Raw genomic sequence first — 16,849 nt, 5'->3', positions numbered from 1 at the left:
CCTCTATGGCCCTGGTTCCTGAACGTCCCTCACCCCAATCTTCCAAATACTCTCTGGTTTCGTGGGGAAGAAGAAACCAGAGGGGGCCAATGTGTATGTGCCCTCTCAGAGCCTAGAGTTGGCCCCAGGTGGAGCTGTAAGAGATCAGGAAAAGGGCTTTCCAGCCCGACAGCGATGATCCTGGAGGCAGCGTGCGGAGAGGAAAGAAGTCAAAGTAGTGAAAGGGAATATGAGGCCTTGGAGGGATGTCCCACAGCTCCAGTGGCGTCTGAACAAGAGGAAGAAAAATGGCTGGAAAGGTGTCCCAGAAACTTTCTAATCCAAGCCTTCCCTGTCCCTCCTCCTGCCACTTCCGTTTTTATTCCAAAGGTTCCCAGAGCGTCTCAAATCCCCTCAACAGCCTTTCTGAACACTGAGCGGGCACGCATTCTACTTGTCCAGAATGGCCTCTAACTCATCACAACCTACCCACTCACGCCCACCCCTTCTATGTACCGAACACTGATGATGGCAGGGTCAGGGACCTGAGGGGTAGGGGCTCCCAAATGGGCAGCCAGTCGGCGCTCTGCAGCCAGAGCTCCCTGAGGGGAAGAGAAGTTGTGTTAAGGACAAGGCCCCAGTGGTGGAGAGGGTACCCAAGAAGTGACACTGCACACTGGATCAGACCTCTAAGGAAGTGTTGCTGGGGAAGAAAGAACCTCCAGCCTCGCCTTCTCTCAGTCGCCGAGGGCGGCAAATCTCCGCTGCTCTTCTTGCTCCCACTACTGCTCCTGCCGGTGCCGCCGGGCTGCCTTCCGCTCCCTTTTCCAAATGGCCTGCCGCGCCTCCATTTCCGCTGTCAGTGGCCCTGGCACCTGGAGAATTTCTGAGAAGGTATAAGGTAAGACCTATACAAACTATCCTTGGTAAAACTGTAAGAAAATAGAAAAGATCTAGCCAGAATCTCTGATGCTTTCCCACTCTGCTGCTTCCTCTTCCAGCTGACCTGAGCTTTGCTGTAATCATAAGCATCTGGATTCTTCTCCATGAAGCTCTGGAACTCATCACATGTTGATTTGTCAGCTGCAACCGTGTACGGTGGCCGGGTCCGGTAGTCCCTAGGTGCGAAAACCCAAAAAATGAGTTCAACATCACCTGCCTCCGGCTCCTCCCAACATCACCCAAGCAGACCAGGGGAAACACTGCCAAGTAGCTGGTGCCAAGATCATCGTCAGGAGGGGCCGGCACGAGGGCCCTTACCTACTGAGCCTCTCCCAGCTGTGGCGGCTGCGTGCAGGAGGGTGAAGCCACCAGAGCCCAAGGGGGCACTGAGCAGAGACAGAACTCCAGGGTCTAGGGGGCTGGCAGCTAGCCGGAGCTTCAGCACCCCCCATCTCCAGCTCGGCAAGCAGCCAAGAGCACATCCCAGCGCTCTGGCTGACCAGGGGACTTGGCCTCATCTGGGGAAGGCCCCAAAGGGGCTGACTCTGAAAAGGCCTCATCTTCTTGAGGTTGCTGGGAAAGAGTCATTTGCGCCCCAGCCTCCAGGTCTTGGTTTCTCTCCCTCTTATTCCTTTTTCTCCTCCTCTGCTTGGGCAATACCTCAAATTCACGAAGATCCAGCGTCCCCAGTGTCACCTCTACTAGCTCCAACTCTACCTGGGAGCCATCCTCTCCCTCTGACTCTGAACCTAGAGAAAAATTTGCTATGTTAGATCCATCTCAGGAATAAGCAGAGGGTAGAAGGTTGTGGGCTGCCCCAGATGCATAAGAATGTACACAGAGAAAATCCAGATCACTTGAAATAAAAGTGTTTGTATTTTGTCACCCAAGATAAAGTAGCCCATCAGGAGCTGAAGCCATTAGTATCACATGCAGAGATGAGGCTCGCAGCCCAGACAAGCACAGGCCCAGAAGAAGCTATGCAGGGACAAGAGTCCCTGAACATTCCCATGACAGCCTTAGGGTGGTGCACAACAGAGGAAAGCACGAGCAGTGACAGCCATGCAGGCCAACAGTCTGCAGCGAGGCAAGCAGCCCTTAGCCCAAAACCAGAGCATCCAAGAAGACAGGTAAATTATGTAAGATCCACGCAACACACATTCAAGCATCAACTTCATGCTAAGACTTTTCAAAGTACTAGAGATAACGTCAGTGAACAAAAGAGATGATAGATTTGGAAAAGTCACAAAACGTGTAATTGCTACCACATACCCCACAGACCTGTGTGTGTGTGTGTGTGTGTGTGTGTGTGTGTGTGTAGTATGTAAGGGTTTACCTATAAATAGGGAAGTGAATAAGTTATGACAGTAGGGGATTTGCCACTGCAGTTCTAGGACAGACCCCGAGAGAGATTTGACAATTGCCAGATGGTGCTCAAACCCTGTTTGGGAGCTTCCTCATTCCGCCCGAGTGCCTCATTTTCATCACTGCGGACCTTTCTTCCTCAATGGCCTTCCTTCCTCTCATTGTCTTCCAGTTTGTCTGAGGTAAATCCAACCTGACTGTCTCCCGGGGGTCTTCTCCTGCCATAAAACAAAAGATGGTTCTCAAATTTAGCTGAGGAGAAGCCAGCCCAGGTTTCTCTCAATGAAGATGCCATCGGACTGCAGTACGAGGGCTAGAAAATCATCTGGGTGCACAAATGAGAAGCCGAGGCTTGGGCTGGGAGGTACGGGAAGGTCTAGGGAGTCTGGGGATCTGGACAGAAGGGTCACCGTGGACATGCAAGGTGGTCAGCTTATGGAGCACACGCTGTAGCTCTTGGAAGGTGGGTCTGCGGGTAGCGAGGGGGATATCCCAAAGTCGGGGATCCCCACGTTGCAGGGGAGCCTCACGGCCCCCAAAGAACAAGGACCGGCCAGAGCGGGGTGCACGCATCAGTATCGTCCCAGCCTTCTCCAGCACCTTAGCCTAGTCTGGCCCTGCCAGCAGGTCACAAACATCCTAGAAAAGAAAGTAACTCAGCCCTGCATCTCTTCACTTGCTACTTTTAAATCTCCAACCAAAACATGACCCACAGATCATGTGTAGGGAGTGGGAGGCAGAAGATAATGGAGGGGGCTTCCCTGGTGGCACAGTGGTTAAGAATCCGCTTGCCAATGCAGGGGACACGGGTTCGAGCTCTGGTCTGGGAAGATCCCACATGCCGCGGAGCAACTAAGCCCGTGCACCACAACTACTGAGGCTGCACTCTAGAGCCCTCGTGCCACAACTACTGAAGCCCATATGCCTAGAGCCCATGTTCTGAAACGAGAAGGCACTGCAATGAGAAGCCCGCGTACCGCAATGAAGAGTAGTCCCCGCAACTAGAGAAAGCCCATGCGCAGCAATGAAGACCCAATGCAGCCAAAAAGAAAGAAAGAAAGAAGATAATGGAGGGAGAATGACAGGACTAAGAATCCTGGGCATTCACCCCATTCTACCTTCATCTACCCAAAAATAACCAAGACGGGGGATACAGGAGCCAGCCTCCCTACTGTAACATTTAATCAGTTGAGAGGGAAAAAGTGTGGATTAGAGGAGCACCAGATCTGGACACTTAACTCACCTTATATAGCATGTCTTCACTGTAGCGCCTCAGGTTGGCTCCAGCAGAGCGGGAAGCCGCACCCCGGGCATCCCAAAGCCCCTGGGCTGTGCCCCACTTGGCCCGCAGTGTGTAGCAGTGAAAGGTTTTGTGTGTCAGTGCTTCTTGTCTGTAGACAGCACAGACTCGGTACTGGAAACCAGCTGGTACTCCCAGGCTACCAGGATCCATTCCATCCTTACCCCATACAGCACCCTCTCACCCTTGGAAAACAGCACCAGCAAAGTGCCCAGCAGCAGCCATGAGCACCATGCAGTCCCTGGGACCTCCGCTTTTCAGGTTTTGTAGCAGCACTTCTGCTGCTTCTGGGGCACCTGGATGACAGAGGAGCAGCACGAACATATCTGTGGCACTTACTGACAGCAAGAAATAAGTGCCAATGCTAAGTGCTTCACATGCATCATCTCTTTTAATACAACTTATTTGTCCCCATTTTACAAATAAGAAAATTTGAGGGCTTCCCTGGTGGTTGAGAGTTCGCCTGCCAATGCGGGGGATACAGGTTTGTGCCCCGATCCGGGAGGATCCCACGTGCCGCGGAGCGGCTGAGCCTGTGAGCCACGGCCGCTGAGCCTGCGCGTCCGGAGCCTGTGCTCCGCAACGGGAGAGGCCACAACAGTGAGAGGCCCGTGTACCGCAAAAAAAAAAAAAGGAAAAAAAAGAAAATTTGAGCCTTGTGGAGGTAGTCAAGGTCAAGTGGTAGAACCATAATTCAAACCTAGATTGGTCTATTTCCAAACTTAATTCCATTACACTTGACCCTTCTAAGATTCAAGCCAGTTCAATCCAAGACTGTGCTGTCAAGTGTGATACCCACCCGCAACAGGAAGGAAGGAAGGAAGTGAGACACGGACTGTGCTGAGGGAAAGTCTAGGCTGAGTGTACAGGAGGCTGGAGTTGACCACACAACCTGTGCTGGCACTTGCCTGGCGAGGGCCTAGGACACAGCAATAGGCATCAAGAAACTGGCCCTGGGCATTCTGGAAAAGAACCCGATGGGGGTGGAAGCCTCGGGATCGGTCAGGCTTCTCAAACTCAGCCCTCTCCTCATCCAGTATCTGCAAGTCCTCCTCACTGGCTGAGTCCGAGTCTTCTGATCCTGAGATGCTGGAAAGATCTCCTGAGAACAACATGAGATACGCAAGTTTGGTGCCCCATCTTTGACCTTTCCTCAAGCTCCTAAACTAGGGTCTTTCTCCATCCCCATGACCTATCCCCACACAGGTCTCCCAACAGTCATCACCTGTAGAGCTCTGCTTTTCAAAGTCCAGGGCAGACCGGAGAGGCTTGTCCTTGAGATGCTGCTTTAGGTTAAACCGATGCCAATCAAGTTCATAATGTTCCCTCTAGCAGGAGGCAAAGAAGGAAGCACAGTGTGGAAGCATGGCCCAGCCTGGCCTTTTATGGTATCCAAGACCTCTAACAAAACTCCAGAAAGTATGACCAGGTAACACTAACTTTCTTAGTTAAAACATGGAACTTTATTCATTAAAGACAAAATGTCTACCTCTCCCCACCTACCATTACACCTTTGCTTCCACCATTTAGCTCTGTACCTGGTCTTTTACCTGTTCCTGGTGGTTCGGGAAGGTCTGGTCACAGGTTGAACGAAACAACTTCTCTGAAATATCCAGAGGGCCCTGGAGTGGTTTTCTTTCTGGGCTTATTCTCTCCCCTGAACCTAAATAAGGGGAGGGTAAACAGAGGTAGAAAAGGAGCCCAAATCCACAGTATCTAGGATTACATTCAGAGTCTGATATACAAAGCAGAGGAGGATACAAAAAGAGATGGCATGTCCTTGCCTTCAAGGAATTTACAATCTAGTAATAATGAAGCGAATAGCACAACAATCACCTTATACAATAAATATGCTTCTGAAAAGATGTACGTAAAATGAATATAAATCAAACATTGTAAATTAACCAAAGGGATTTTTTAGAGAAATCCTAGAAAATGATTTCTGGTAAAGTTAAAATTCTTTTTAACTGTGCAAAAATCACTTCCCAAATGCCACTTTTTTAGCTTATATTTCCAATTACAGTGTGCAGTTTGTTCTTTAAAAAGGTACAAGAGAAACAGCCAAACTAAAGCTGTATGAAACCAAGAGTAAGTTGTTTTATATTCAGCAAGAAGGAATGACTTGATTGGAATAGTTAAATTTGGACTATGTCAAGGAATTTTGAAGTGTTTTTGCAGGCAGTGGTGGTAACATGATGAGGCATAAACAATGGCAAGAGACTTATTTGGAGACAATTCAGGAGCCTGTTCTGGAAATCCAGAGATCGAGAGAATTCTTTTTTTTTTTGACCAAAATATAGATTTTAATTGTACACGTACAAATGTTGCCTTAAATTCATAACAGTTAAGAAACATATACACAAACCTCAGCTTAAAAGGAAAAGTAAAAACCAAACACTCTGCAATTGGGGTTTGATACATTTTATCCAGTAGAAGGAGATGTCAACAAGGGCTCCTAAGCTGGGAAACACCAATAAAAAAAATGTGTTCCCTGAAGGAGCAATAAGCTCCCTTTAAAAAGCCCTGTCACGTCCCTCACGGGTCCACCCCAAACCTTCCCAGATACCTGGACAGGAAACCTGCAGAGCCTGGGCCAGAGCCTCCCCGGGAGCGTGGCTCACCAGGCGCAGGCCCTGAAGGACCGGAGTATCCGCCTTGGGGTCAAACAGGGAGACCGACACAGAAGCCTGGGCTGCAGCTGGAGCCGGCGACATGTCTGAGCAGAAAGGCGGTTAAGAAACAGAACTCCCCAAAGCAAGATCCTATGCCGCGTCTCCCGCCAGCATGACTTGGTCTCCCCCACTCCGCAAGGCACCACGGCCCTCGCCCTGGTGACAGGGGTTAATACGTGGCCCCAGCCCGCTTTCTCACACCACCCAGTCTCGGACCACACAAGAGTGAAATGGGGGCGCATTCAGCAACCAAATCTAGTCCAACAGAATTAAAATCACTGAGGTTCATTAACCAACCGCTCCTCATTACCCGTGCGACGACCTCCAGCAGTGACTAAACCGCGTGAACTCGTCCCCGCCCTCAGAAGCTGCCCCAAAGGCCCCGGGGAGCCGAGTGACACGGCCGTCTACGGTTCGAAGCACGGATTTCTGCAAAAGCACAACAATCTCGTCACTACGGCGCAGCAAAGAGGACAAAAGGCGTCGCCCGCACCTGAACCCCTCCCCACGTAGAGCGCACAATTGGTCCCCTGACTTCCAAGACCCGCCTCTAGCCTTTAGTCCCGCCCCAGACGCCGAGATTGGCCGTCGTGTCTCCACCTATCATGTTCATTGGTCAGGCTAACTGCGGGTGACAGTGAATGGCAGACGCCGGGCCTACCGCTCCGGGTCGGGCAGAGCCCAGTGGAGCCGACGGAGCCCCTGGAATCACCCGGGTCACCGTCCCTGAGGTGAAACGCGAGACCGGATACCGAAATCTCACGGTCCGGGTCGGGCCTGGCCAGGGGTGCCCTCGGAGCCCTAAGTGAGCTCGCGGCAAGTAACGGGGGAAGGGGCGCCGCGGGCGGGGCGGGGGCGCGCAGCCGGAATGTTTTGATAGCGGGGGCGCGCGGAGGGGGGCGCGCGCGAGCGACGGGGCCGCGCGCAGTGCTGTCCGCTGTTGGGAGCCGAGCCTTTGGCCGGGGGCCGGACGATCTGGGGGCGTGCTGCCCTCGGGTCGTGGCTGCTGGGTGTAGGGAGGCAACCCAGCCCACCTGCGGGTATCGGCTGTCGGACTGGATTGATTCCTCCAACGTTCGCAGGAACCCCTGAACCCAGGCCCGGCTGGCAGGGGCTCTATGGGCCCTGGGTCTACACTGACCCAGTGAGTGGTGAGTTCCCTGAGGGCTTGGTCACCTTAGGACCCAGGGTTCTCACTAACCCAGGGAATCCCACCGGGGCCTGGCTGGGCAGGGCTCCACAGCCACGGGGTCTGCACTGACTGGTTGAGTGCCACCTAGATCATGCCTGGCTCCAGGACCAAGGCAGTTCACCCAGAATCTAGGTCTACACTGACCCAATCAGTATATCCCATCCAGGAACTCTGCCTGCCTGCTGGGCCTTTGGGGCTAGGGAAGCAAGGGAAGGAGTTGACCAGAAAGGTCCTCTTTAGAAAAGACTCTCTTCTTGGCTTTTGGGTTTGGGGCTTTGTGGACCCTGAACGGTCCATCTAATTTCTGAGGCTGAAGTGGGGCAATGGAGAAACAGTCCAGCCCTGTACAGACTCAGTCTCCACAGGTTCACTTAGACACTTCTTGGGACCCTAGAGTTGAATGAGTGGCCGTGTATAATACAACCAGAGGAAGTACGCATAGCCCTAGGCTGGAAAGGTGCCTCTTTCCCACTGCAGCCTCCCTGCCCCTTGCTTGGCCGCCCCTGAGTGTGGGGCGTCGGGGGGTGGTGGGGTTGGGTTTATTTCTGTTCCCACTCCCCACTCTCTGGGGCCTGACACCTTCTCCTCCAGCAGCTGCAGAGCCAGGGCATCGAGGGCTGGAGTGGAGCAGACACTGCCCATGGAGCTGGTAGGGCCATGTGCTTATCTCAAATCTCTGTTTACAAAGTGCTTCTAAACTGCTAGTCTCTTGGGAGACCACGGTTTCTCTAGGAGGGGAGGGGGAGGACCCCTTCTCTCCAGTGAATAGAAGATGAAGCAGACCCCCCACAGGGCCAGAATCTGCCTTCAGGCCAGCAAGGCCTCGGTAGACATTCAATAAAGGCTCTGGGAATGACTGACCTCATTGGTCGGTGAGGGCCTCCCAAGCCCTGAGCTTGTTGCTCTCCTTGGGTTACTGCTCTTTCTCTGCCTTTGATCCAAGAAGACTGGTAGTGGAGACCAAGCCCAGGATTCCTTCTCACTCATTTCTGGTCTGGTAGGCAGGGGAGAAGACGAACAGCACCAGGGGTCTGAACTTGGGTCTCTCCTTCCTCATTACCCACAGGTGGACAAGGTGGACAGGGGGCGGTGGTGATGGCGCAGTTTGACACTGAATACCAGCGCCTAGAGGCCTCCTACAGCGATTCACCCCCCGGGGAGGAGGACCTGTTGGTGCATGTCCCTGAGGGGAGCAAGTGTGAGTTCCTGGACATGACAGCCAGAGCTGGGGCTTGGGGGGAGAATTGGTGGAGGAACACTGAGGGAGCAGGGGCTTCCACTTCTTCAGGGCTCTGACGTCTCTGCTCCTGTACCCACAGCACCTTGGCACCACATCGAAAACCTTGATCTCTTCTTCTCTCGAATATCCTTTGTGTCTGTGTTGGAGCTCTGGGACCTATAGCCCCTCTCTAAGCCAGGCCCCTGATGAGAAGTCGGTGTGGGTATGGTTCTAATCCTTTTCAGACACCTTGAGCCTGAAAGAGGCTAGAGAAATAATGATCATTATAAACAATGATACCTCACATTTATCAAGAGCTACGTGCCTTGCATTTTGTAGTGTTAGTTTATAAGGAATCTCTCTGAGTGTGATTCTTTTTGATGGTATGCTAATAACCATAATAATTAATGTCATTTGACTTATTCTGTGTCAGTTCTGTGTTAAATACTTTATATGCACTATCTCAGACCTAATAATCCTATGAGGCAGGTGCTATTATTCCCAACACACCACTACAGACAAAAGCTTAGAGAGGTTAAGTAACTTGGCCAAAGTCACACAGCTTGAAAGTCATAGAGCCAGGACTTCAGCTCAGGTACGTGACACCAAAGTCTGTACTTTTTTTTTTTTTTAATTTTTAAATTTTTTTTATGCCGTGTTGGGTCTTCATTTCTGCACGGGCTTTCTCTACTTGTGGCAACCAGGGGCTACTCTTTGTTGCGGTGCACGTACTTCTCATCGTGGTGGCTTCTCTTGTTGCGGAGCACGGGCTCTAGGAGCGTGGGCTTCAGTAGTTGTGGCTCATGGGCTCTAGAGCACAGGCTCAGTAGCTGTGGCGCACGGGCTTTGTTCCATGTGGGATCTTCCCGGACCAGGGATCGAACTCATGTCCCCTGCATTGGCAGGCAGATTCTTAACCACTGCACCACCAGGGAAGTCCCTGTGCTCTTAATTGCTGTCTATACAGACCACTTTTTCTTAACAATTACACGTTTATAATCTACACCAGAAGAATGGCTTCACTTGTATGCTCATCGGGGAGATCTTTGAGCTCATGTAAGTATAAGAAGGAATGGACGATGTGGTGAAGGAATACATTTCAGTGTTTCCTCTCTTTGAGCTCAACGCCTGGCCCAAACCGCCAATGCAAGTCAGTCCTAGGCTCAAAACTCTGCAAACATTTATAGTTGAAGGACTGGGTGTGACACCGTTTTACAGCCTTATCTTTTTTAATCTCGCTTATAAGGAAAGCTTTCCAAGTCCTGTCTCTTCCACAAAGAGAAGTCAGACTTGATCATTTCATCAGAGCTCCAGTGGAATGCGCATGGTTCAGGCAGGAGGTATCAGAGATGCCAGCCACTCACTTGAGAAAAATGTCTCTGTTCTGCCTTGGTTGCACCTTAGGCCTGCTGCTGAGTAGAGAGCCTGCTAGGAGGAAGGAGCCATATGGCTTTGCCAAATGTCAAGGGGTTGGGAAACCTTCCCTCCATAAGAAAAGAGTTCAAATCCGCAAAGGGCTTCTAACTACCATCTCAAAAGGAAATCAGGTACTGGGGACCACAGACCACAATTTAAGACCTTTGAAGGAGTCCAGCGAGTGGTGGCAGAGATTACTATGAGGTGGAAAAGCAGGCTGATTCTGTGGTACCTGAAGCTAAGAGCAAAAAGTAGGAGCTGGCTTGGGTCCCCTGGGGCCAAGCAGTAGAGAGAGCCCACACGGAGTTCTCCAGCCCATTTCCCCAGAGGCTGCTCCCTAATTTTGGTCTGGGGCTTCCAGACTCTTCATTTTTCCCATGTTATTTCACTGGTATCTCTCGGACTGCGCCCTCTCTTCCCAACTCCCCAGGCAGTTCCTCTTTGTGGTTGCGTTCACCACCTTCCTGGTCAGCTGTGTGGACTACGACATCCTATTTGCCAACAAGATGGTGAACCACAGTCTTCACCCTACCGAGCCTGTCAAGGTTACTCTGCCAGATGCCTTTTTGCCTGCCCAAGTCTGTAGCGCCAGGTAAGTGCGGCACTTCAGAGGGCACCAGAGCCTGTTGTTCAGCTAGCAGGTGGGGAATGGAGTGGAGTGTGAGGCAGTAACATTCCCCAGAACACAGGCTCAGGCTCAGCCTCTCCAAATCCTTCAGGACAGCAGCATGTCTGCCAAGGCTCCTCAAGGGCCACTCCTCCTCCCCTTCTTTTCCCCACCAGGATTCAGGAAAATGGCTCCCTTATCACCATCCTCGTCATTGCTGGTGTCTTCTGGGTTCACCGGCTCGTCAAGTTCATCTATAACATTTGCTGCTACTGGGAGATCCACTCCTTCTACCTGCATGCTCTGCGCATCCCCATGGTGAGACTGGGAAATTGGGCAGTTACAACCACAGGCCAGGACGTCTTCTGCAGCTTGGGAAGCGGCGGGGGGCGGTTGTATTCCTGGGCATCAGGCAGCCTCAGCTGTCCTTTGCAGATCAAGGAGCATCCGGTTAAAGGCTCCACTAAGAGGACCCCTGAGCCTCACAGCTCATGCAGGGCAAGGGACTGAGGCAACAACCCCACCTTCCATCCCTCGTCTCTTCCCCCACCCCATAGTCTGCGCTTCCATACTGCACATGGCAAGAAGTACAGGCCCGGATTGTGCAGACCCAGAAAGAGCACCAGATCTGCATCCACAAGCGTGAGCTAACAGAGCTGGACATCTACCACCGCATCCTCCGTTTCCAGAACTACATGGTGGCACTGGTTAACAAATCCCTCCTGCCTCTGCGCTTCCGCCTACCCGGTCTCGGGGAGGTTGTCTTCTTCACTCGGGGCCTCAAGTACAACTTCGAGCTAATCCTCTTTTGGGGACCTGGCTCTCTGTTTCTCAATGAATGGAGCCTCAAGGCTGAGTACAAACGTGGGGGACAACGGCTCGAGCTGGCCCAGCGTCTCAGCAACCGCATCCTGTGGATTGGCATCGCCAACTTCCTGCTGTGCCCCCTCATCCTCATCTGGCAGATCCTCTATGCCTTTTTCAGTTACGCCGAGGTGCTGAAGCGGGAGCCGGGGGCCTTGGGAGCACGTTGCTGGTCACTCTACGGCCGCTGCTACCTCCGCCACTTCAATGAGCTGGAGCACGAGCTACAGTCCCGCCTCAACCGAGGCTACAAGCCCGCATCCAAGTACATGAATTGCTTCTTGTCACCTCTGCTGACACTGCTGGCCAAGAACTGCGCCTTCTTTGCTGGCTCCATCCTGGCCGTGCTTATTGCCCTCACCATCTACGACGAAGATGTGTTGGCTGTGGAACATGTCCTCACCACTGTCACGCTCCTGGGGGTCACCGTGACCGTGTGCAGGTGGGCCAGGGGAGCAGGTGGGAGCAATTCAACTAGCATTCCTGGGGGCTTATGTCTCACCATGACCCTGATCCCACTAGGTCCTTTATTCCGGACCAGCACATGGTGTTCTGCCCTGAGCAGCTGCTCCGCGTGATCCTCGCTCACATCCACTACATGCCTGACCACTGGCAGGGTAATGCCCACCGCTCGCAGACCCGGGACGAGTTTGCCCAGCTCTTCCAGTACAAGGCAGTGAGTGGAGTTGGAGTTAGGGCCTGCTAGAGACTGGCTGATAGCCTGGTGGCGAGGGCTGGGCTCCCTCCTGCTCTCTTGTGACCCTGATCCCTTCCCTTTTAGGTGTTCATCTTGGAGGAGTTACTGAGCCCCATTGTCACACCCCTCATCCTCATCTTCTGCCTGCGCCCACGGGCCCTGGAGATTATAGACTTCTTCCGCAATTTCACCGTGGAGGTCGTTGGTGTTGGAGATACCTGCTCCTTCGCTCAGATGGATGTTCGCCAGCATGGGCACCCCCAGGTATTAGGAAAGGAGGGAGGGGGGCAGTTGGCCAGAGGTGATGCTGGCATATACAGTGTCTTTGGGCAAACTGCAAAAAGGCACCCTTCTGAGCCAACAAATCACAAAAAGGCAGCCCTGCCTTGGGGCAACCCTGTAGCAGGGCACACACTGCTTTGTAAACAGGAGCCTGGGCTCGATTATAACCTTAAACTTGCACCCTTGGCCAAGCTCCCTGGAAGGCACAAACCAAGCAGCTAGCCTGGCATGTGGCCACTCGTGGGGTGGGCACCTGGGCCCCTGGACAAGATACAGCAGTGCATTGTGGTCTCTGCCCTCCAGGGGCAAGGCCTCCCCACTGGCAGGAAAGGTACAAAAAGGGTTCCTGTAAGGGGACAGTCCTGCTCACTGCAGCCTCCCTTGTACAGTGGCTGTCCGGTGGGCAGACGGAGGCCTCAGTGTACCAGCAAGCCGAGGATGGAAAGACAGAGTTGTCACTCATGCACTTTGCCATCACCAACCCTGGCTGGCAGCCACCACGTGAGAGCACGGCCTTCCTCGGTTTCCTCAAGGAGCAAGTTCAGCGGGACGGAGCAGCTGCAGGCCTTGCCCAAGGGGGTCTGCTCCCGGAAAATGCGCTCTTTACGTCCATCCAATCCTTACAATCTGAGTCTGAGGTGCGTTCCTAGGGACTGGGAGATGACAGGAAGAGTGGACTCCAGGAGCTGGGACGTGGGACGTGCGCATGGGGCGGAAGGGCCTACCGGGTCAGTTTCCTTCTGTCCAGTCTGTGCCACTGGGACCTAATGTGCAGAATACTGGGGGACTCAGAGGCCTCCCTATGCCCTGAGAATTCTACCCACCCTTTTCTTTCATAGCCACTGAGCCTTATTGCAAATGTGGTAGCCGGCTCATCCTGCCGGGGCCCCCCACTGCCCAGAGACCTGCAGGGCTCCAGGCACAGGGCTGAGGTCGCCTCTGCCCTGCGCTCCTTCTCCCCTCTGCAGCCTGGTCAGGCTCCCACAGGCCGGGCTCCCAGCACCATGACAGGCTCTGGGTGAGTAGAGGTGGGCCATGAGAGGAGGGCATGGCAGTAGCCCCCAGCAATTTGTGTGGGTCTCAGAAATGTTGATGACTGCTGTCTGTGCTGGGGGGCAGGGTGGATGCCAGGACAGCCAGCTCCGGGAGCAGTGTGTGGGAAGGACAGCTGCAGAGCCTGGTGCTGTCGGAATATGCATCCACCGAGATGAGCCTGCATGCCCTCTATATGCACCAGGTGAGTGGGCTGGAAGGGGCAGGGTCGTAGAACCAAGGTGGCAGCTGAAAACAGAATAGAGGGTTTTAGATGTGAAGGAAGACCTGGGTTCAAATCTCTTCTCTGCCATTTACCTGCTCTGCAATCTCCATTCCCACATACATCCTCTTCCTATCCTTTTTAGCCTAGCTTACTTTTACCCAGGCCTTTTCCGCACTTGTGGTTTCCCCTGCCAAGAACCTACTTCCCTGAGATATCCACAGGGCTCCCTCCTTCTCATTCAAGTATGCTCCTTCTTTCCCCATGAGACTACCTCTGGCCACCCTGAGTAAAAGCCTCCCTTGCCTACCCTCCTGAACCTTCCTGTTCTGTTTTTCTCTCCATAGCATTTAGCACCATGGGACATTGTATTTTTCCCTTATTTATTTGTTTATTATCTATCCTTCCCCACTTCCCCGAAGTATATAAGCCCCACAGGAGTTGGAATTTTTGTCTATTTTGTTCACTGCTGTATCCCTAGCACCTAAAAGAGTTCCTGGCACTTAGATTCACAACCAATTTGTTCCAGAATCAAATGACTGGGGAAAATGAGAGCTATTACAATTTATGCACAGGCTTGTTCCCAGGATCTGCTGAGAATTTAACCTGTAAGATATCATGTGTATGTTACACATTATTAACACATCAGATACTCTGGGTCAGTGATTCTAGGTGAGGCAGTATAAATGGGAACTGGCCGATACCATGGTGGAGGGTAGCTATTTCAGACAGATATTCTTCTGTCCCCAACTAATGAATCCCCCACTTCTCAGCTCCACAAGCAGCAGGCCCAGGCTGAACCTGAGCGGCATGTGTGGCACCGCCGGGAGAGTGATGAGAGTGGGGAGAGTGCCCCCGAAGAGGGGGGAGAGGGTGCCCGGGGCCCCCAGCCTATCCCCCGCTCCGCCAGCTATCCCTGTGCTGCATCCCGGCCTGGAGCTCCTGAGACTACTGCTCTGCATGGGGGCTTCCAGAGGCGCTACGGAGGCATCACAGGTATCCACTGGGAAGGACACAGAGTCTTCAGGGAAGGGTGGTCCTTCTGGGGCCTCTAGGGGACGAAAGAAGTCAGAGGGACCAGACCCAAGGAGACTAATCCCTCCCCCGCACTTCCACCTACCCCCAAAAGCCCCAGAACCCTTCTCCTCGTTCCTGTTTGTGTTCATTCTAAGAGTATTTACTTGTATCTTTAGATCCTGGAACAGTGCCCCGGGCTCCCTCTCACTTCTCTCGGCTGCCCCTTGGAGGATGGGCTGAAGATGGGCAGTCAGCATCAAGGCACCCAGAGCCCGTGCCTGAAGAGGGCTCAGAGGATGAGCTTCCCCCTCAGGTGCACAAGGTAAGGGCTTCAAGACCCCAAAACAACTGCCAGAAGCAGTAACTTGCAGGCTGAGGTCAAAGCTTCTCATGTGAAGGGAGGTGGGCCTCTCAGGCAGAGATACTGCAACTTTCCCACCAAAGTACACTTCCTTTTCTTCCCTCACCTGCTGTGAAATCCAGGACTTGATTTTTCCTTTGCTTACCTCCTCAAGAATCAAGTTTTCCGTTTCCTTTATCTCCAGGCTTCTGTTGTGTAAGCAGATAGCTGAAGACTATCTCCATTACCAACCCTTTTCTCTCCACAGGTATAGACGAGGCTGAGGAGGGTCCCTACGCCCCAGGATGGAGGCCACCGTTGCCCTGCCATCCTATCCGCCTGCCATGGAGGGCTCCTCTGAGTGTTGCCTGGCTCCACGCGTGTGGTGTTTGTGTGTCTGTGCCTGGCCAAGGAAGGTGCCAATGCTGGGCTCGCCACAGCCCCAGGAGAGAGATTGGGGGCCTAGGAACCAGGGCACACAGGACTCTAGCCTCATCCCCAGGACACCCCTTGGCTCAGAGTGTGGTGCTAGAAACTGGTCCCCAGCCCAGCCCCAGTACTGCCACCTTTGCACCCAACCCTGCAAGTCTCCAGAGGACTGCCCACCACAGAAGCTGCCAAGCAGGGAGAACCTGTGCCAACTGTGGAGTAGGGAGGTGGGCCTGGACCCTCAACCTCTGCAGCCGCCCTCCCCGCACCCTGAACAGATGAGCAGCTCAGGCTGTGGCCCTTACCTCACCCCCAGTTCTCTCCCAGTGCTGCAGCCTGCTCACTGCTCCCCTGCTTCCTGCACATCACTGGCATGTGTGCCACTTGCTCCTGTTCTGTTCGCTTGTTCCCCTTCTGTTCAGCTTTTGCTTTGTCTTGGTGTGGAGGCTTTAGCTCCTAGCTCCCCTCATGCTATCTTTTGACACTAAGAAGGAAGTTTCTAAATTGCAGGAGCAGGATGGAAATTCTTTGCTGCCCTCTCCAACTTTTAAGATGGGTCCCCCGGGAGACTGAGGCCTTCCTGGCCCCTATTGCTGCTTATTGTACCCCGCCCCACCACCTACACATGGGATGGACAGGGCTGGAAGTGTGCCCTCGACTGGCTGCCTATCAGCAAGAGAGCTCTGGCCTGCATCCCACTGTCCCTTGAGGGGGATGGAGGGGCGACAGGACGGCTTCGCTTTGGGCTGCCGCATTGCATGCTGGGACCGGCTCCTTCCCTTCGCCCCACCCCTCACCCAGCTGCGGGTCCGCTGCGGGTGAGCGGTGAACTACGCTGCCCGAACTTACAGCGGAGTGGGGTGGGGACCGTGTACAGCTTGACAACCCTTAATAAAGAAGGGATTTTGACCAGGTCGCGGCTTGTTGTCTCGAGTGGCCAAGGTTCTGGGGGCAAGCGGGGTGTGGGGTGTGTGTGAACCACCCAGGTGGCTGGGGACCGGGTCGGCTCTGTGGGAAAGCTGGCCAATGCGATCGCTTGGATATACCGACCTACTGGGCGAGCAGAGGGCAGCTTCCGATCCCTGGTTCCGTGGAGGTCAAGGACTCCGGCAGGACGTGCGGTCAGATTTCCCGCCCTGAGCACGTGACCATGCCGACTCCGCTGTTCTATTTTGCCTTCCCCAGCGTGCACCATTCCCCCGCCCCTTCGGAGACACTCGGCCAATGGGGCCCTGGGTAGGAGCTGGGAGCGGCACTGGTGGGCGGGGCTGCT

At 53.5% G+C, this 16,849-nt stretch overlaps 2 protein-coding genes across 2 annotated transcripts; one reads left to right on the top strand and one right to left on the bottom strand.

The window, feature by feature from the left end:
• Positions 1-144: 144 nt before the first annotated feature.
• ANKZF1 (ankyrin repeat and zinc finger peptidyl tRNA hydrolase 1) lies at positions 145-6,300 on the bottom strand. Its single transcript, XM_065880785.1, is given in 15 exon segments — positions 145-268; positions 496-581; positions 711-854; positions 986-1,134; positions 1,240-1,371; positions 1,374-1,670; positions 2,362-2,424; positions 2,427-2,504; positions 2,697-2,925; positions 3,530-3,677; positions 3,771-3,882; positions 4,491-4,688; positions 4,812-4,914; positions 5,137-5,249; positions 6,153-6,300. Coding segments are annotated over 15 exon segments (2,124 nt in total).
• Positions 6,301-8,545: 2,245 nt separating this feature from the next.
• ATG9A (autophagy related 9A) lies at positions 8,546-16,816 on the top strand. Its single transcript, XM_065880292.1, has 14 exons — positions 8,546-8,648; positions 8,770-8,813; positions 9,661-9,725; positions 10,516-10,677; positions 10,869-11,010; positions 11,250-11,998; positions 12,079-12,232; positions 12,338-12,517; positions 12,925-13,173; positions 13,375-13,553; positions 13,655-13,772; positions 14,564-14,786; positions 14,984-15,129; positions 16,718-16,816. The coding sequence occupies exons 1-14, from the start codon at positions 8,546-8,548 to the stop codon at positions 16,814-16,816; spliced, it is 2,613 nt and encodes an 870-aa protein (XP_065736364.1).
• The last annotated feature ends 33 nt before the right edge of the window (positions 16,817-16,849 follow it).

Source organism: Phocoena phocoena, chromosome 7 (genome assembly GCF_963924675.1).
Source record: "Phocoena phocoena chromosome 7, mPhoPho1.1, whole genome shotgun sequence".
Taxonomy (NCBI): Eukaryota; Metazoa; Chordata; class Mammalia; order Artiodactyla; family Phocoenidae; genus Phocoena; species Phocoena phocoena.
The sequence above is the reverse complement of the archived record's forward strand: the minus strand, read 5'-3'. Positions and strand labels throughout refer to the sequence as shown.

Coding starts and splice junctions, on each gene's coding strand:
- ATG9A (XM_065880292.1), top strand. CDS start 8,546: ATGGCGCAGTTTGACACTGAATACCAGCGCCTAGAGGCCTCCTACAGC. Junction 8,814..9,660: donor TTGATCTCTTCTTCTCTCGA/ATATCCTTTGTG, acceptor TAACAATTACAC/GTTTATAATCTACACCAGAA. Junction 13,174..13,374: donor CCTTACAATCTGAGTCTGAG/GTGCGTTCCTAG, acceptor TTTCTTTCATAG/CCACTGAGCCTTATTGCAAA.